Here is a 22,082-nt window from a genome sequence, read left to right on the forward strand (position 1 = left end):
ATTAATGCACAAAATAAATACTGCACTATGAATAATCCAGAATTTTCATTACATAGCTTACTATAACCCTACTCTTTCCTTACCTAACTTTACATTTAACCAAGTGAGTGGCCTAGTCCATGGGCCACTTTCAGCCATAAAACAAGTCCTAAGAGCAAGGGTAAATACAAAGTTTACAAATAACATTAGAATATCCAACCAACTAGCATGTTTTGAGAGGTGGGGACAAAACATAGTTGGATAAACCCCATATATACTTGGAAAAACAAACAATCCTATAGCATGACCAAAGTTAGGATTGAAACCTGTACCCCAGTCAGTAAAGCATCTTACATACGAGACACCATGCTACCTAACTTAGCTCTTCAATCATTTATCTAAGTCTGCTCTCTAAGAAAACATCTACACAACTGACCTCAGTAGTACCTCCTGATTTTCTGAAATTCTAATTCTAAACACGGCTGGGGGCAAAAAATAACCCTGTGAAAAGCTGCCTGCATTACCTTGGTCAGTTACCTCTCATTATCTATCATAGTATTGTACTCATTTTCTCAGAGTTTAAAGTGCGACTTTACCTGCAGTAATAGTTATACTCTATTTTACATGCGCATTGTCACTCTTGGCCAATACTGTCAGCCACTTCATATCTGTACTTGCAGCCTTGTACATAGATCCCCTAAGTAAAAATCTTGAACCTAGAGAACCTCTGGTCCAGTGTCCATAAAGTCTTCTGGACAACTAGTCCACTTAACCAGTTAAGAAATAAAATACTGTCTCTATCCATCTTTCAGAAAACCAGGTTTACCAACACTTCAATCACCAAGGATGATTTACATGAGACATACAAACTCATTAAGCACTGCCTGATAAAAATTGCTTTTCAAGGTCTGTTATAGGCTATGTGTCAATTTTTTAAAATCTAACAAAAGTTCTGAGTCTTTCCAAAATTTAACAAAAATGTTGAAGTCTGCGAAGCTAACAGCAGATATACTGCAATTTTCAAATTAATATGTACATCTGTAACATTTATGCAGTATAATCTGAATTATTTCTGGAAAAAAACACTATTATTCATTCTGTTTAACAGTAGCTGCATTATTTCCTAGTTCCTTTTTTGGGTCACAGAATGACTACATGGATGGATGTTCTTATTACGAAATATTTCCTCCATGTCAAGGAAAAAAAACACTGGGCAAGAACAGTTCCTTTGTCAGCATGGTGAAGAAGTTACCATTTCCAGCAAGTCAGCTCAGATGGCCATTAATTATTTTAAGCGTTTTCAATGTTCAGCCTAATGTAACACCTCATAAGTGGAATATGTCAGGTAGTGACCATGCTTTCAGTCTGTTGCTGTTTTAAAACGTTGTTAGCTGTGTTCTCTGGTTCTAATAACTCCTTCTTCGATGTCATTGTGGCAAACAATGTGTCCAGCATACCCAACACCTCCATCAACTCTCCTTGGTAATCTAGTTCTCTCTCTATGAGCTCCTGAAGCTTTACAAAATGCCTATCAATCACAGATGACTGTCCAATCACTGGAAAATAGATATCTAAAAGGAGGAAAAAAAGAAAAATTAAAATACGGAAGCCAAAAAGTCTACAAAGAATGAGCTTTTAAATACTTGAATCAAAATCAAAATTTGTTTCATGCAAGAAGTCAGTACGATACAGTACCATCAGCAGTTAGGAAAGACAATACAGAAATTAGGAAAAAGTAAGGAATACAGAAGGAGAAAAACAGAACATCTATTAAATTAGAAAGAAGCAGTAAAGGCAAGTAGAAAACCAGAGTCTCAAAGTAAGGAAAACATAGTTGTCAATACAAGACTACATACACCACTAATAAAAGGCAAAAAAGACATTGAAGGATAAATTGGATGATGGAGGAAAAGGGCAAAATAGATGAAAATCATGGTAAAAATCTGATGAAACATCATGGTTGCTAAACAAATATCAAATATTAACAGCAAAAATGTCATATAACAAAGTAGCTTTAAATATCTCTTGTATTCATTTAGTGACAGAAACTTTTAAAACATTCAAAATGATAAAACACAAAATAAAGCCATAATCTGTCTTAAGCCAAACAAATCAAATCCTGTGCTTATTTAAAGCAATACAAATAATTTACTATACATATTTTGAAAATAAACAGCAATTGGGAAGGGGAGTATTATATGTTCATATTTTAATAGCCGATTTAAAAAAAAGAACCATCCTTGGTTGCACAGCCACTCTATCAGAACCTTTGTCCAGTTCTAATTCATGGGAAACGTAGTGATGTCACACCAGCTGCAGAAATGTCTCCCCCAACCATAACCACTTGCTTACACTCTAGCCACTAATCCCCTGCAAAATAAGTACCAGCCACAAAAAAAGTTGTGGTGCTGGAAGGAGGTGGGTGAGTGGGAAGGGCAAGCTTTCTTTTGGCACACCAAGTGGGGGTGGGGGGTAGGGGAGTGTCTTCTGTCAATAATCTGACATTTCCCAGTGGATGGAGGCAGCGACAATTACATACACAGCCATTACAATTTGACAAAGAAGGGTGGGGCAGCAGCTGATACTACTACACGCAGTAATGTGCATGATGCCAGTAGCTCTACCCAATTAGGGGATAAAAAAAATCCCCCATCATTTAAGGCAGCAAATATGATGCGTCTGGCTGGTCTGCTCAGAACAACTCACCCTTCTCAACTTGCCTGATCGCAGAATGGGCAAAAACATTTCTCTCCACCATGAACCTGAAACACTGGGATGGACGAACTCTACATCACCAGATAGAGACCCAGCAGCAGACAAGAAAGCCTGCTGAACAGGGGATCCAAGTTCTCTAAAGGGGAGAGATCATTAAAGGGAGAGATCCAAACCCCAAAGGAACTGACTGACCAGCTACAGAGACAGGCCTCAATCTTACCTTCTGCCGAGAACCAAGGGCAGAAACCGGTCCAATAACCAAAGAAGGAGACAAAGATTAAGCAAAGAGGTCACTAGAATGACAAGCATACCTCCCAGCAAAACAGTTGCAGAGATACAAAGTACAGCTCCATCCAAATGGAGAACAGTACCTATCTGGAACTCTAAGTAGAAGGCACCTATTCCTAAAATCCAACAGAAAGGCCATTAGAGTCAGAAGAAAAAATGACTGGGGTCAAGAATCAAGGTGAAGACTAGCTGCCACCCTAACAAAGGAAACATCCCTGGTATGTTCAGTGTGGTAGAGCTTCAGTACTGCCAAATTTCAAGACAAGGAATTCCACCTTTTTGGCCATCAAAAAAAGCTGTGAGCAAGAATAAAATTTGCTCCTAAACTGTACAATGAGAAGCGGAAGCAGCAAGATGACAGGACTGCACAAGCCAATAGGGAAAAGGCAATCCCAATTCCCCCTTCGAATTTGCTTCCTCAGAAGGAGAAGGAAGTTCAGTAATGCATAGCAGGAATGCTCTCTGGAGTGCCCCATATAAGGTGTTTGATGTCCCCTCCCCACAAAGGGGCTGCATGCAGAACTCTGAGCAATCACCAGTATGTTTTCATTCATAAGAATGAAATTGCTGATGCTCAAGGTCCAATGGTAAACAAGATTCCGGGCAAACAAAAGCTTACCACAAACAGAAATGACCACATGCTCTCGACTTAAAAGATCTCACACTACACACCTCAATGATGCCATCAGATGGGCCCTTAGTTCATCCTTCAAGGCTAATGAATCTAAGGGGTAAAGGTTGCCTCTCACTGTCAGAAAAATATGTATTAATGTATGTGTTTAGTGCTTATTAGAAGCTAAAAGGGTTAACACATTTCATTCTATTTTATGTACAGCTTAGTTTTGTATGAAACTACAAGATGCTTTCTGAAACTGCAAGATGCTCTCTGACCTAGTATTTGCTAGCACAGCAAAATTCATGTTTATGCCTTTTGGAAATTTACTGAGAAGCAGGTGATTATCTGCTAGGTCAGGAAAATAATGAATAGAACAATACTGTTTTCTATAACGTTACTGAACTTGAACAATCAGCTCTGTTCGTGTTATGAGAACATGCACAGCTGCAGAAAAAGATAGATACAGTTGAACAAAGACTGCTTGAAGAAATGAACTATAATCTGTACTTGCTTTGTGCTCGAATTAGCCATAGTACCTTGAATGGTAACATCACATAGTGAGAAGTTGTATCTAACCGGTGGTCTCCAAGGCCACGTTATTTTTCTTAGGACATTTTTTCATAAACTTGATAGTGTCAGCAGAATATCATGGACAAACAGCTACTATGAAATAATATTGTAAGAACTTGTGATTTGTTACGTCAGCTTAGTAGGCAATGTCTTGTAAGAAATGTATAAGAATGGCTTCACTTCCTGATTCTAGTTTGACAAACTCTGTATTAGCACGTTTTTGTCTCCTTGCTGCAAGAATTAAAGTGCCTTAACCTGAACCTGCCGTGTATTGATCTTTTTGAAGTTGTTTTTTCCTTTGACAGATTGGTCCTTCGGACTGGAAACCTCCACTTCGCCCGGATCAGACAGGCCAGGTGGCGTGAAACCGTACGGGGAAGAAACCACATCGGTTCTTCTTATTTGAAAAGACCTCCAACTGAATTGTCGTGCAAAAGAGGCCAGACACTTTCTGATCTGTGACTGAAGGGCGGGTTTACCTCGAACCAGACGATCAATCACGGAGGCTCAGGTAAGGTGAGATTTACCTTTTTTCGGTTTAAGATCAGGGACTTGATTTGCATTGTCTGTCAGGAGATTTTTCTTGTACAAGTCAGGGACAGGAAGATTGCAGTCTTGTCATAGATCAGGGAAACAGAATAGGTAAGGCAGTTATTCTAGATAAACTGTGAAAAAGAGAAATCGTGGTACCATGTAAAATAAGAAGGGTTACGTAACATTTTAACAGTTAGAACAATATGGGAAATAAGTGGACAAAAAGATCCCAAGATCCGCCGTTGACTGAAGATGCAAAATATATGCAATTACAGCATGCCGACAATGTTAGGTACTATACAAAATGGGTTAATAAATATGAATTTGATGGCAAATTAGAAAAATCCTCACTTATTAAACTTGTCAAACAGCTTAAAACTGACGCAAAAGGTCAGGTAAAAAAGCAACGTCAATTGGTCATTCCTCAGGCACATAGGTGGATTGAGGAAGCAAACCGTAGGGAGCAAAAGAGTAATAATTCAAAAGCAATGTATCTAGATAAAGAGGACAATAGTTTGGTAATAGCATCAGCCCCTCCGCCCCCTCCGCTTTCCTTACCAGAATATGAAGCAAGTGGACAAGCTGGTCCACCTCTGCTATACCCGGCTGTCCCCGCGAAGCCAAGACCGCTTGTCAGAGATCCCGTCGAGACTAGGCCTCGAACACGTAACTTTAGACGGGATATTGAGTTATATCAAATGAACAAAAATTCACGAGCTATGAGTGAAGAAGAGATATGTCCGCTCATAGAAGTACCAAATCCTCAGGCAGGACAGGAAGGGCAGGACCCAACTCTCCTGGTATATAGACCATGGACACCGGAAGACATCCGGAAAGCCACGGAGGGAATTCCCCATCCAAAAGTTAATTTTAGAAAATTCTTAGAAGACTTATAAGGCATGAGGTTAAGTTATCACTTAAATGGAGAAGAAGTAGAAAAAGTAGTTAGACAAATCGTAGGTCCAGATTGGCACATGATCAGTGGCAAATGGAATCCCCGTGACGCAGAACACAAGCCACTCCCACATAGCAACGCAGAGCTGGATAACAGAGTAAAAGGTCTTACAGACCGAATCTCTGAGAAATGGAAGCCTAGGGCAGACTGGACTTGCATTAATCAATGCATCCAACAAGAAGGTGAAACTGTTGACAGATATTATGCTAGATTATTAGAGTGTTTTAATAACCATTGTGGAATGCAGATACCCGAAGACCAAACACGATTCCCCGTATGTATGGAACGTATGTATGTAGTACAGTCCGGGGAAAAAGGGCAAGAAAAATGCCCAGGGAAACAAACAATCTGATAAGCGATCAGAGGAGGAGAGAAAGAAAAGGGGTGAATGTTTTAAGTGCGGAAAAAAGGGACATTTAGCAAGGGATTGCAAGCAAAACAAGAAGGTAGCCATGGAAGATAAGGAGGGTGAGGACTGACTATATGATAGTCAAGAATCACTAGAAGGGAATAACCAAGAAAAGACAAATGCAAGTGTGATAGAGGGAGTAGAGAATGTGACAGAAGAAATAGAGGAAGTGCAGGAAATCACGGATAGTGAAGAAAGTGAAATTTTAGACTTAGCATTATTGAGCCTAGAGCTCTACTTAGTAGATACGAAACCGGAAGTTACACTTCTGGTGGAGGGGAGGGAAGTTAAATTTCTGTGTGACTCAGGGGCATCGCGGACCCTGATACATCCTTCCAAACTACCAGAAAATTCAGAATCACTCGATTACACATTAGTGAAAGCAGCTAATGGACAGATGTATCGGGAGCCACTCTCCCATAACACAGCAATAACTGATCCTGTTTCAGGGATGACCCAGAAAAGCAAAATTGTTGTTTCTGCAAAATGCCCAGTAAACCTTTTGGGCAGAGCTCTTATGCAGATATTTGGCATAGCAGTAGTTCCAACTATGCAGGGTATGGAAGCACAACGACAAATGGATACTTTTGTAGTGCGACCGGAGGGCAAAACATTTTATTGGTACAGCCAGGACTTGGTCACAACTGGTCCAGGGGCAGTAACCGAAGAGCTGATGAATGTAGCCATCAGTAAGTCCCCCTCCCTTGACACTGATAAACAGCATTTGTTGCACTGTACTCTGTATTATTGTAGCACACCAGGACCTGATAAGGCATATGAGCAAGAACTGTTTAGAAACCATGCAAACAGATTAGTATTACGTAATCTGTACTGGGACACAGAAGGGAACAGTGTAGTTAGCTGTTCATTGCCCCAGGAATTCTTTGCACTTTATAAATCTAATCGATTACCACATGTTAGTTTGACTAAGGACAAGAATGTGAAATGGGCAGACCTAGGAGAAAAAGTCACAAGGTGGGAAAAACAGACAGAGTTAGAACTGTCAGAACAGGGAGTACAGAAGCAGAAGTTAAATTGGATAACACAGACAAACCCAGCTGTACACTTGCAGTCAAGCAAGGACAGCTGATTAGCACTCTTACTAGAAGAGGAAGAGAGTGCCTTACGAAGCATACCAGAAACTCTCTGGTCAACAGGGAAATCAGATGTAGGACTCATTCATACAGCAGGACCAGTTACTATCACGCTAAAATCAGCATTTAGACCACAGAAGAGACAGTATCCCTTAAGGAAAGATGCAGAAGTAGGAATCAAACCTATAACAGCAGCTTTACTTAAGGAAGGAGTACTGGTAGAATCTCCCAATTCACCATGTAACACACCCTTATTTCCTGTCAGGAAAGCAAACTGAGAATGGCGTACGGTCCAAGATTTACAAGCTGTAAATGATGCAGTAAAACCTAGAGCATCTACGGTGCCAGATCCACACACCCTATTGAATGATTTAAAGCCTCAACAGAAATATTTTTCTGTGGTAGACATTAGCAATGCGTTCTTTTCGATACCGATACACCCTGACAGCCAACACTGGTTTGCATTCACATTTCAGGGGAAAAGGTATACATACACGTGACTACCCACAGGGATATTGTGAAAGTCCAACAATATTATCACAAGAAAATGGCAAGCAACTTGGCGGGATTTACCCCACCGAGAGGCAGTCAGATATGTAGATGACATCCTGCTGGCAGCCCCCACCCAGCAAGAATGCAGAGAAGATACCATAGCATTATTACATTTTTTAGCCATCCAAGGACATAAAGTAAACAAGAACAAATTGCAGCTTTGGAAGAAGCAGGTTAAATACCTGGGATATGTAATATCCAAAGAAGGCAGAACATTAGATGAAGATAGAAAAATAGCAATTTTACAAGCACCCAAACCAACTACCAAGAAGGAAATGATGTCCTTCCTGGGTACGACTAATTTCTGTCGGAGTTGGATTCCAAACTGTGCCTTGGAATCTGCTCCACTGACCAACTTGATATACAAGAAGCCTATGGCAGCACAAGATTTATTACAATGGGCACCAGAAGCAGAATCAGCTTTCTGCAAGCTAAAACAATTGATAGCATCCTCATTAGTTTTAGGATTACCAAACTATCAAACGCTTTTTTCAAACTGTAGACTGTAAGCAAGGTTATACGACATCAGTGTTAACACAGCAACATGGGGACAAACAACGCCCCATAGCTTACTATTCATCACAGCTGGACCAAGTGGCACGATCCCTGCCCCACTGTGTACAAGCAGTAGTCGCAGCTGCAATGGCAGCACAGGCTTCAGCCTCAGTAGTGTTGTTCCACCCTCTCACATTGAGAGTGCCTCATGTAGTCGCGATTATTTTACTGCAAGAAAAAGTAGCATATCTTTCTCCTTCTAGACATCTTTCCTGTATGACTATACTGTTGAGCCAACCTCATATTACAATAGAATGACATACAACTTTGAATCCGTCTACCTTGCTCCCAACCCCTGCGGACGGCACACCACATAGCTGCCTGCAGGAAATTGAGCAAAAGACACTGCCTAGAAAAGATCTAACAGACGTTCCCTTGGATGATGCCGAGGTGACATATTACGTGGACGGCTCATGAAGAAGGGGTCCTACAGGGCAGAACCTAGTAGGGTATGCAGTAGTTTCTGATACTGAGATTTTAGAAGAAAAATCTTTACCACACAACGTATCTGCACAAGCAGAATTGATTGCCTTGACACGGGCATGTACCTTGGCAAAGGGTAAATGTGTAAACATTTTTACTGATGGCCAGTATGCTTTTTCTACTGTACATGTTTTTGCGCAACAGTGGAAGAATAGAGGAATGATAACATCTACTGGCAAACTGATTAATCATGCGTAGTTTATTTTAGATTTATTAGAATCTATTCAGTTAAATCAGAAGTAGCTATTTGTAAATGCGTAGCTCATACCAAGCAACAGGACAGGATTTCAAAAGGTAATGCGAGAGCTGATACAGCTGCAAAGCAGGCAGCTTCAGAAGTATTTCTTTTGAGTGAGGAATTACAACCTTATGAGATTTTAGATTAAGAAATGTTGAAAACAATGCAGACACTTACTACAAAAATAGAAAAACAGAAGTGGATAAAACGAGTAGCAATTCTTGAGAAAGGGCTGTACATCTCCAAAGAAGGAAAACCGATTTAGTCTAATTTGTTTAGATATGCAGCTTTGTTGAGCCATGGGCAGTGCCATGTCTCAACAGGGGGGATGGTACAGTTAGTGAATCGAGTGATCACAACATATGGATTTATAAACTACACTAAAAATTTTTGTGCGACATGTCATGTTTGTAATAAGCATCATGCACAAGGGGCGTTGAAGCCTAAGCAAAGGAGTTTCCCTGCACCACCGTACCCATTCCATACTATCTGTATGGATTTCATAGAACTGAACAAATGTGAAAATAAGAAGTATTGTCTTGTCATTATAGATATGTTTTCCAAATGGATGGAAGCTTTTCAGACTAAAAATCCAGATGCAGCTACTGTTGCAAAAATTCTTGTTAGGGAAATTATTCCTAGATTTGGCATACCGGAAAAGATCTACAGTGACAATGGCACACACTTTGTAAATCAAACTATACAACAGTTGAGCCGATATTTCAGAATTTCTTTGAAAAACCATTGTGCATATCATCCACAATCTGCAGGACTAGTAGAGAGGCATAATGGGGTTTTGAAAAGTAAACTTAGGAAGTTAATTAGTGAGACACAAAAAAATTGGGTGTACTGCTGCCTCTGGCACTGTTGAGCATGAGAACTGTTCCAAATGCAAAGGGGTTAACTCCCTTTGAAAAATTATTTGGGAGGGTATATTATATACCTCAGTGGAAACCTCTCATGCCTGCAGACCAGGAGGCCGACAGTTCACACGCAGAATATATGAGAAGACTTCTAAGTAATAAACAACTTTTGCAGTTGAGTTCTGTTTCAGATAAAGAACAAACCAGACCAACGGAAGCAGCAGTAGTCCCAGGCACGTGGGTCTGGGTGAAGACCATTAAGAAAAAGAATTGGACGTCACCAAAGTGGGAAGGGCCATACCAAGTGCTACTGTCAACACCCACTGCAGTCAAGATCGCAGAATGAGCATCCTGGATTCATCTGACACTCTGTAAAGTGGTTAAAAACTTTGAATTGGACAAAAAACTTGTTACTGTTACACAACAAAAACAAAATGACCAGATATAGAGCAAATAGGAATGCAGAACAACCTCAGAAGTATTGCATGATCATTCTGTTAGCTATACTGATAACAATAATCTTTTTGCTGTGGCCTTTCCTTTTTCCAGCCACATGAGCTGAACTGAATAAACGTGATGCGTTACTCATAGACTGGCATCCAAACTTTAACACTTACCAAGCTATCAAACGTGTATGCTGAGACGTTTAATGTTTCAAATTGTTGGGTTTGTACAGCTATACCAACAGCATACGGGGGATTATTAATGACTGCTGTCCCCCTAGGGGTCAATAAGACCTGGGAAAATTTGATTTTTGATACTACGACTGTAAAATCACAAGACAAAATAGCATTGTACCTGCCTGTTACACAAAAGGGAATTGCATGCTTTTACAAAAATGATACTGTTCAGATGGATTGGAGCAATTGTAATGCGACTGTTCCTTACAAATGTTATACCAAAGCTAATAATGCAGGTTCTATTTGTGATACAAACTATGACCCATTTCTTGAATCAATGCACAAAACAGTTAATGAAGTACAACATAATCCTGTTCTTTTTAAGCAGCTATCTATCATTGATAGAAAAATGTTTCATGCAGGGCAAGTATATATTAATACTAAAGTAGAGGATTGTTATTTTGTGTGTGGGAAAAAAGCATACAAATGGTTACCTGAGAATTGGTCCAGCAGTTGTTTTTTGGGTTACCTGGTTCCGGCCATACGACATACTGCTGTTTTGCCTCAGGGAAGAATTCGAAATGTCAGAGAAGTCACCAAGAAACCTGGAAATCCAATCAAGAAACCTGAGAATCCAGTGGGACGAATCGAAGAAGGTTGGAGAAACCATAACTCCGTAAAAAACAAAGATAAACTGACACACATGGACTTCAGTGACACTATTATATCGTGGGCAGGTATTGCTCCTGCACATGGCACAGTAAAATCAATTTGGGAGCTGAGAAAGCTGTCCAAACTTCTCGAAGTAATGAGCAATGCAACTTTTTTTGCTCTCGAATTAGTAACTGATGAACTGAATGCTATGAGAACTGTGGTGCTTCAAAGTCGCATGGCTCTTGACTTCACCCTAGTGACGAAATGCGGTACTTGCGCTTTAATAAAAGAGGAGTGCTGTTCGTATATTCCTGACAACCAGCACGAGATAAACAACCACCTTGAGGTAATTCAGTAAGTGTCGGCCATGACCAAACCAGGCCCAAACCCCCATACGGATTTTTTCCAGAATTTGTTTGGGGGGTGGGGTACCATCCTAATGAACATCCTGATTGCCATCTGTGTGGGATTACTCCTATTAGGAGTGTGTGTTTGTTGTGGTATTCCCTGCATGAAAAGATTAATTAAAGATTTTATAGACATGTCAGTTTCTGAGACTTTGTATCAAAGTACAGAATTTGAAGAACTGTTGAAAAATGAAACACTTTCATAAGTTTAAACTGAATGACTCTCACCTGCAAATCCTGAACGGAAGAGGTTAGGAGAAGAAGCAAACTGTTTATGCTTTTGAAAATAGAATAAAAAGTATTAACGGGGGGGAAATGTCAGAAAAATATGTATTAATGTATGTGTTTAGTGCTTATTAGAAGCTAAAAGGGTTAACGCATTTCATTCTATTTTATGTACAGCTTAGTTTTGTATGAAACTACGAGATGCTTTCTGAAACTGCAAAGATGCTCGCTGACCTAGTATTTGCTAGCACAGCAAAATTCATGTTTATGCCTTTTGGAAATTTACTGAAAAGCAGGTGATTATCTGCTAGGTCAGGAAAATAATGAATAGAACAATACTGTTTTCTATAACGTTATTGAACTTGAACAATCAGCTCTGTTCGTGTTATGAGAACATGCATAGCTGCAGAAAAAGATAGATACAGCTGAACAAAGACTGCTTGAAGAAATGAACTATAATCTGTACTTGCTTTGTGCCCGAATTAGCCATAGTACCTTGAATGGCAACATCACATAGTGAGAAGTTATATCTAACCGGTAGTCTCCAGGGCCACGTTATTTTTCTTAGGAAGTTTTTTCATAAACTTGATAGTGTCAGCAGAAAAACATGGACAAACAGCTGCTATGAAATAACATTGTAAGAACTTGTGATTTGTTACGTTAGCTTAGTAGGCAATGTCTTGTAAGAAATGTATAAGAATGGCTTCACTTCCTGATTCTAGTTAGACAAACTCTGTATTAGCACGTTTTTGTCTCCTTGCTGAAAGAATTAAAGTGCCTTAACCTGAACCTACCGTGTATTGATCTTTTTGAAGTTGTTTTTTCCTTTGACATTCACCATCATCAGAAGTGGTCCACCACAAGTGATGGGAAGGAAGCAAAATGGATTAGTGCACTGGTTTGGGTCCCTGCTCTTGGACAAGTTATCAAGCAGGACCACAAATGTACAGAAGTTTGCTGCCCTTCAGAGACTACAGCAAACCCATGTACACAGATACACTAAAATATATTAAAGGAGGCAGCAATCACACCCAGAAGTGCAGTCAGATTTGAAATCAACTTAACTTGTGCCCATAACCAGGCTGCAGAACCTAGGTGATTTCGGTCCTTCACAAAGGAAAGGGTAACAGACAAGGAGACTGCATGCTCCAAGCCTGAAAGAGCGAGCTACCACTTAGTGGAGAGCTGACAGGACTCCTGCAACAAAATGTGGCTGAACCACTGAACTGTGACAAGGAGAAAAAAGTACAGTTGCACAAGTCCTACTTACCTGTAAGAGCAGACATTCATAGAACATACTGCCTTAGTGGCATATTGGTAATAGTGCTCTGCTACCCTCTCTGACAGCCTACCAAAGCTCAGCACTCCTCCCACTGTCTGATTACCACTCCTCATCCTATGGGGTGATGGACAATCACCTGCAACACACAAACAGCTTTCAGGACCACAGACAGGACCCTTTCAGTTTTCTGGGGTCCAGCAAGAGAAGATGAAAATGCAAGCTTTGCAAACACCTACTGCTCCAAACCAAAAAACACACAACTAAAAAGGATGCCGAGCATAACTCAATGGCAACTCCAACACCAAACTATGTACATCCAAAAAAGGGGATGGTGGCGGGTACTGCCAGTAAGGTAGTGTGCTCTATGAACATGTATTGTTATAGTTAAGGAGGACTTGTACAACTGCACTATGTTCAACATACACACTGCCTTACTGGCATACGAGTAGATTTCCAAAGCTTACCCAACCTGGGAAGAGAAAGGAGAAGGGTGCAGGAGGCCCTGGAGAATGGTCCTAGTGAAGCCTGCTCTGGATATAGGAAAAGTATCTACCAAGTACTGCTTTGTAAAGGTATGGACAAAGGACAAAGTTGCTGTCTCTAGAATACTTCGAGCCCATTCATTTCCAATATGCCACTGATAGAATGGTCCTTTACCTTGTCTACAGTCTCATTGTCATGATGGGTGTAACAAAAAAAAATACCACTGGACAACCAACAGCCAATGCTTTCATTAAAACAGGTTGAGCCTTCTTTGCCCTTATGTAGGAAATAAAAAGCCTTTCAGCCTTCTTGAAGGGTTTCATTCTCTCAAGGTAGTACCAGAGCTGCCAGTGCACATCTAAGGTATGAAGTATTCTCTCTCAGTTATTTTTAGGTTCTGGGAAGAATAAAGGCAAATTAACAGGCTGATCGAGAGTGAATTCTGAGACCACTTTTAGCATGAAAGAGGGGTTACTGCATAACACAACGCTATTCCTATGGAAAATCAGGCAGGGATGTCTCACTGTGAGAGCTTGCAGCTCAAATACTCTCCTTGCAGTTGTCAGAGCAATAAGCAAAACAGTTTTCCACATTAAGAAATTCAGATCAGCCTGAGCAGATGGGTCAAAATGTGATAAGGTCATTTTTTCAGAATGTAGTTGAGATCCCACAAAGAAGGAATTTACTTACGAGGGGGTCTCATATGCAAAACTCCTATCTTGAACTGTTTTACCAAAAGATAAGAAGAAAGAGGAGGAGTCATTGCAGATAAGTGAAAATGGCCACCAAATGTACCTTAATGGACACGTACAATAAGCCATTTTGAAGTAGGTCACACAAATATGGCAACTTCAGAGGGATGTTAACTTCAAGGGACCCCCTGTTCTCAATTTAGGCACCACTTACAAAATCTCACCGATTTATAAACATAAGATTTTTCTAGTAGCAGGTTTTCTGGCTTCTTTTAACATTTTCTGCACATCCTCAAGAAACAAGCACCTAAACAGAGAGAACACTGAATCATCCAGGCTGAACTGGAGTTGCTCCGGTTTGGGTGCACCAGTTGTCCCCAAGACTGTGTGAGCAAATCCAGAATATTAGAAGTCTGAGGTAACTGCCACTGACCAGTACCATTAGATGGCAGAACAAAGACTGTCTGGGTCAAACAGGGTGGCACCATAACCATCTTTGGCATTTCTTTCTGAACCTTTAGAAGTACCCTGCGAGTCAGTGGAAAGGGTGAAAATGCATACCGGAATATTCCCATCTAAGTGAACAAAAATGCATCTGTCCTCCAAGCAGGGATGTCTGGAAAAGAATTTCTCTACATGTCTGTTTTTGAAAGGAGGCAAACAGCTCATCTAGGAGTTCCCTTTATCTAGACTTGATCCTGGAACACCATTGCCTTGAACTGCCACTCATGCAGGTCTACCCAGGATCTGCTTAATCTGTCTGTCACATTTTGCTCTGACAGGATGTATGACGCCTAATGAGCCAGTGAATGCTGTACAGCCAGCTCCCAGGCCATTATTGTCAAATGGCACAGAGGGTATGACCTTGTATGTTGAGGTACCACATCATTTTGTTGTTGTTCGTAACTATAAGAGGAAGATCCAGAGTCCATAGGTGGTGAAAGACTTTAAAGGTGCAGATCACCACCACCATTACCCATACAGAATTGCCCTAGCAAAGTCAGCTCTAGCGCTGGAAATCACATCCAACTTACAGTGCTTGGCAAATCTATGCACACAAGACCAGGTAGATGCCTCAAGAATAGAGTTAGTATCCAAACCCTTAAAAAAAGCACCAGATGAAGCTACAGCCCTAGTGGTTCATAGGTTGGTACTAGGCTATCAGCCCTATGGCCTATACAAGCCTAGACATAACAATTCCCTGGCCATTTCTTCCCACATTATTTACTTCCCTGGACCCCTGTCTAGCAGGGCAACTGACGTGATCCCCGGGTGAATTTGAATTTCCTTTCTCCCATCCGCTCGTCAAGGTTCCTTTTGAAGAGGATCAAAGAGGCACTCTGCTTGACATGTATGGGCAATCTATTCCAGAGTCTGGGGAGTCTCTGGGTCAGGAACCTATCCCTCCAGCATGTTTTGTTTATTGTGATGACAAGGTTTAGATCCCTGGAGCGTGTGGCTCTGAGGGATTGGGATTTCTTTAAGTGCAGCATGTCCAACAGCTCTGGGTTTGATATGGCCTTGTATGTTAAGCAGAGATCGCCTCTGAGTAGATGAGATGCGAAAAGAGTATAGATTGAGTTTTTTAAGGCGGTCAGCATAGGGCATCTGCTTTAGGCCTGTGATTCTTTTAGTGAGGTATTTCTGTGGCCTTTCCAGTTGTTGCAGATGTCTTGAGAGGTACATACCAAACGAGGTGTTGTATTCTATAATGGGTCTAATGAGGGATGAGTACAGTGGGACAATGACCTCCTTTTTTCTGGATGAAAAGCCCTTAGTGATGGTGTGTGCCACATAGGATTTCCTGACTGTTGTGGTGATGTGGTTATCGAAGGGGAGACCACTGTCCACCTGTGTCCCTAAGTCTCTTATCACACTTTCGGTGTTTAGTGTACTGCCACCTATATGGTAATTCACGGATACTTGTTTTTTCCCAAAGGGGATAACTATACATTTCTTGGCATTGAGCTTGAGCCCATGGCTCTGGCACCAAGCATCTGTTTCTGTAAGGTCCTTTTGTAGAGTATCCACATCATTTGGGGATTCAATAATGGCTCCCAGTTTGCAGTCATCTGTGAACTTTGTTAGCCAGAGTCCCTTAGTGTTGGCCTGTACTTCAGAGAAGTACATGCCAAACAAGAGCGGTCCCAGAACTGAACCCTGAGGTACACCAATTGTCACTTGTCTGGAGCTGGATTTAGAGTCGGCTACTTTTACAGTGTGGGTTCTATCAGTAAGCCGGTTAGCAACCCATTGGGTGACGTAGGGATTAATGCCCAGCTTAGTAAGTTTATCTATGATTCCAGAGTGGGGGATGGTGTCAAAGTCCTTGGCAAGGTCTAGATAGGCTGTGTGGACCCCTTACCCTTGTCCATGGCTCTGAAGACTGATTCAAAGTCAATCAGGTTCATCAGACAAGATTGGCCCTTCACGAACCCAAACTGGGTGGGGTCCAGTGTTTGAAGGTTGCCAATGTCTTCGTTTATAAGTTCCATGATAATACGTGCCATGGCCTTGCAGATAAGGCTTGTCAGATTGATGGGACGGTAGTTTCCGGGATCCAAGGTGGATTCCCCCCTTGTGGAGTGGGATAACTGTAGCTCTGCGACACTACGCTAGTATTAGTTTTTGTAGATTTAATGTGATGTATAGTTCCTTAAGAAAAACGCCATTAAATTGAAGTGTTTTAATTAATTGATTTATTAGAAATCATGTGATCTACTGTAAGCATATATTAAGACACTGTTTTAAACTTTTTTTATCTTGACAAAGCCTGGTAGGAACCAGGCGAAAGCGCTTGATTTTATTACGTGTTTTTTGCATTTTGCCTTCATTAAAGTTCGCATATTGGAAGTACTACCGCTGGTTGATGTTCTTTTGTCTTTGGAATTACTATATTTAAGTTCCTGCAAGGCCTTGCCCTTATCCTGAAGAGACTTAAACAAATCAGCAGCAGCTGCACCAAAACAAATGTTTTAAGCTTTTTTTCTCCAGTAAACATCTTTATTAAATTACCATGTATGACAGACAATCTTACATTTATATAAATAAAAAACAAACATTTGACACCGCTTTAGTTGTGAACATTATACATCACAGACACTACTGAAACAACTGTAGTTGGAAATATTATACATCAATCTATCCAGACACTGTCAGTTAAGAATTATATGGCTCATTCAAATCCTCCCTCTGAGAACTTGTTCCTTTCTCTGCATATACTGTTCCCACAATTTCCATTTCTTCCTATGTCGTTTGTTCTGTCCCTTTTCTAAAGATCCAAACTCCAACTGTTTTAACTCTGTTACTATATTCACTACTTCCAGTAAAGTTGGTCTAGACTTAAGATTTCCATTTTCTAGCAATTGCTTTTTGGGCAGCCACCATAACTAGGAATCAGCAAGGCTTTACTATGTCTAGGCAATTATGATTCTGTATCATAGCTCAAAAAATAATCTCCCCAGTCAATCCAATCCACTCACCTAGCATCTCCAACAGAGTGGTTCGTAGGGAATCTCTAAAGTCACCTCTTTCTCACCCGTCACACCTCCAACATTTTCTAGCCACCTGATGAAAAATTTTTTGGAGTCTACTTGGGGTATAAAAGTACCTGTGTAAACACTTCCAGGCAAAGATTCTAAATCTTCTAGACTTAGTTGCATATGTGTGAGACATGCATATATCCCCCCTCATCGTCTCTTTGTGAACTGCTTACCCAAGCTCTCTTCTCAATCCTTTCTAAGCTCCTCTGATTCTTATAATTACCAAGCAATATTTTATACCCTCTACTAATTATTGCTTTAACAGCAGCTTCTGCTCTAGATTGCATTACAAACTCTTCAAGTGCTAGTTTTTCATTTAGGACTCCCCTATTTCTTTCTCTTTGTCTATACTCTGACACCAGTCCTTGATAGGGAAGGCAATCTTTAACCTGCAGTCAAAATAAATTATTGGCCTCTTCCCATTCTATTAATTACCCTTTCTAGTTATTTGCTCCCAATACCTTGGTTCCTTTGCCAATTTGTCCAATAAATTCCAGCACCCTCTTGCCTACTATCTGTATTCCTAACCACAGTCATCCCCCTATGGGCAGAATCTCTTTTACCCATTCTCATGCTGGTTTACTGAGAATACTCCCTGCTATTTTAAGAATATAATACTCTGCATGATTTTTGTTCTCATTAAGAGTCTGCATCCAAAACCTCAATCTCTCCTTATTTCTAGAGCATCCACCCTGCATCATCATTCGTTTCCTCTTTGTATTACTATTTTCTGCTTGTGCTACGTACAAGAGCCTTAACTGTGTTGCTCTAAAATACCCTCTCAAATTGGGTAATCCAAGTCCACCTTGTTCTATTGGAAGAATCAGCTTATTTCACTTGACCCTTGCTGTCTTCCGTTCTCAGATAAAATCCTTCAGCTCTTTTTTAATTGCTATCCACAGATTCTCCTCTAGTTGATAAAAAATATACCTGACCTGTGTATAAGACTAAAGGGACTAAAAACATTTTAATTGCTTGTATCTTAGTATCCCCACAGCCATATAACACAGTTTTCACGTTCTCAATTATTGTACTGTCTTCTGTTTAGTCTCTTCCCACACATCCTTAGCTGCCACAACAGTCACTTCTAATTCATACTCCTAAATACTTCATTTTATCATATTCCCATAAATATTGATACTGTTGGACCAATCTGTATGTCGGTACATAATTCACTGCTATTGCCTTTGTTTTAGCTTCATTAATTTTGTATCCGAGAAGATCTGAAATGGTCTTAAACTGTTCCACAACAATGAAATCTCCCTTTCTGGTTTTGACGTATATAAAATATCATTATCTGCAAACAGAACCAGCTTTTCCTGACTACCATACCAATTATATCCTTGAATTTGAGTCATTTAATTTCTCTGCCAATGGCCCTAACTATAATGAAAACAACAAATGGGAAAATTGGACAACCCTGCCTGTTCCTCTACTCAAGCAGAAGTTATTAGAGAGGGCCCCACCCACTTTAATTTTTGCCTCCGATCCCTCATATATACTCCTAATCAACCTTACAAATGTATCACAGAAAGCAAGTACTTCCACTGCCTTGCTCATGAAGTCCCAGTCTACTCTGTCAAATGCTTTCTCTGCATAAAGACCCACCAATAACAGTGGTACTTTCTTACATTCTCCTTCCCTATGGATCATCAATGTTCTGCTAATATTGTCAAATATTTGCCTCTCCTCCACAAAACCACAGTGATCCATATCCATCAATTTTGGTATCACTTTTGCCATTCTTTTAGCCATTACACACAAACACTTTATAATCATGGTTTAGTATTGAAATGGGCCTGTATGACGATGGATCTTTTAGATCTTTACCCTCCTTAGGTACTACCATTACCACCGCCTTCTTACAGGATGTTGGTACCTCTCTTAAAATAGTATTAAACAAAACCTTCAAGATCTTTATCAGTTTTTTTCCATCCTAGCTTACAAACTTCCACAGGAATACTATCTACTCCTGGGGACTTTCCTGTAGATCGGTTGTACATTTTTATCTCATCTCTTCCCTGCCTAACTGTTGGTAATTGAGTCTCGTCTACTTCTAACCTTGGCATATTTAATTCTTCCATAAATGTTTCCATATGTACCATTTCTTGATTTCCATATTTCTCTGCTTTATACAAACTTTCATAACATTTTCGAAATATTTCTAATACTTCTACAGGATCTCATTATCTTCCTTGTTAAAGGTTCCCTAAGCTTGGTGAGAGCCCTTTCCACTTTCTGTTGCCTGAGTTGCTCTACAAGTTTTTGTGCTCTAGAATTATTACCAAAAAACAACTGCTTAATAGCAAACTTTCTAAACTTATGCATATCAAGGAAATCCCTTATTTTGTTTAGCATTCTGCAGTTGCTCCTTTTCTTGTTCTGAGAGATTCCCCCATTCTGCAATACTTCTAACATTTGTCAGTCCCTCTAAATAATTCTTGTTACTTCTTAGCCACATCTCCCTTTCCTTTATTTCCAACCTAGTTTTAAACTCCACCTTAATTTTATCCCACTTCCTAGCTATATTTTCAGAAGAAATTTCTATAGTCTCTGGTAACCCCTAAATTAAGTCCAAAACCCATTCCTTAAATTCCTCTCTTTTCAGCCAACAGGTGGAAAAATGCCAGCCAGTGTCTCATTTTTATTTCATTACCTTGCGTTTTTATTTTAGTCATTATTGTCACTATCTGAAATAGTTATTAGGTGCGTTTTAAGACCTTCAATTAAATGCACATGTTCCTATGCTATATAAATTCTAACTTAGCCCAGATTTTGTATCTTGGAGAATATGTAAATTCATTCTGAACTCATAGTATTATTTATTTATTTTATTTATTTACATTTAATAAAAAGGTAATGTCCAGCTGGGCCAGAGGCCCGTTTTCAAAGGAGACCTGGGGAGAAAAGCTCCAAGGAATATTACATAATTATACATTTCTACATATGACAATTACAATAGGAGTTCAAACACAAGTTCCTTATCAAAAAGTATATAATAATGGTAGTATAATCAGTTTATACTGTTCATACAGATAAAAAAAAAAAAATATATATATATATGTATATATATGTGTGTGTTTATTTATATATAGAGTATATAATAATATATGACTAGAAGAAGCAAAAAAAGAATACGAAATTTAAAGGTACAAGACATGAAATGAGATGAAACAACAGCCAGAGAGACTGAAAGAAAATTGAGAAAAGTATCTAACTGGAAAGCCCCAGGCCCAGATGCGGTACCTAACTTTTGGCTTAAAGTATTAACTTCTTTGCACGAGGATTAAGCCATCAGTAAGAACTATTTACATGGGCACCCTGAACACACACAGCACTTGTTAACAGGAAAAACAATGCTCTTGCTAAAGGATCTAATGAACAAAACACGCTGGAGGAATAGGTTCCCATAGACTCCCCAGACTCTGGAATAGACTGCCCATACACGTCAAGCAGAACACCTCATTGGCCCTCTTCAAAAGGAACCTTGACGACTGGATGGGAGATAGGAAATTCACCCAGGGGATCATGTCAGGCACCATGGTAGACAGGGGTCTAGGGAAGTAAATATTGCGGGAAAAAATAGCCAGGGAATTGTTATGGCTAGACTTGTATAGGCCCTAGGGCAGATAGGATCATAGGTTGGTACTAGGCTAAGAGTGAACCTGCAAGCTACCCTAAAAATTATAGACCAATAACTTGTCTTCCGACGACGTATAAACTATACAAGGGAATGGACACAGAGTTTACAGACATTTAGAAGAAAACTTAATTATGGCAGTAGAACAAAAGGGCAATAAAAGAAAGTCATATGGAACAAAGGATCATTTGTTGTTAAAGTTACAGTGAAGAACTGTAAGGAGGGGAAGAATCTAAGTAAGGCATGGATTAACTACAAAAAAGCATTTGATAGTATCCCAAATTCATGGATAAAAGAGTGCTTAAAAATGTATAAGATACACCCTACACTGATTGACTACATTACAGTAACCATGAAACAATGGCAGACCACTTTGGAATTAAGCCATGATAAAGGACAGTTTATTATCCCAGGGATAAAAATTCAAAGTGGGATATTCCAGGGTGACTGTCACCGTTGCTATTCTGCCTTACCATTAATCCATTAAGCTGTTTACTTAACAGCCTAGGCAATGGCTACAATTTAGCTCCTAGAAAACAACAGTCTAATGACTTCCCATCTTCTCTTTGTCAATGATTTAAAACTGTACAACTCATCAGATGATGAACTGAAAGCACAGCTGCAGGTTGTCAACACTTTTTAGATGATATTGGAATGTCATTTGGTCCTGATAAATGTGCAAAAGC

General features: G+C 39.9%; 1 protein-coding gene across 1 annotated transcript in view; it reads right to left on the reverse strand.

The window, feature by feature from the left end:
- Positions 1-781: 781 nt before the first annotated feature.
- Positions 782-22,082, reverse strand: part of UTP15 (UTP15 small subunit processome component) — a 1,055,146-nt gene continuing 1,033,845 nt past the window's right edge. The window contains exon 13 of the mRNA XM_044063945.1: positions 782-1,550. Within this exon, the coding sequence (XP_043919880.1) occupies positions 1,321-1,550 (230 nt within the window). The 3' untranslated portion in view covers positions 782-1,320. The remainder of the gene's footprint in view (positions 1,551-22,082) is intronic.

Source organism: Protopterus annectens, chromosome 2.part2, assembly GCF_019279795.1.
Source record: "Protopterus annectens isolate FY-2018-M chromosome 2.part2, PAN1.0, whole genome shotgun sequence".
In the NCBI taxonomy this organism is placed as follows: domain Eukaryota; kingdom Metazoa; phylum Chordata; order Ceratodontiformes; family Protopteridae; genus Protopterus; species Protopterus annectens.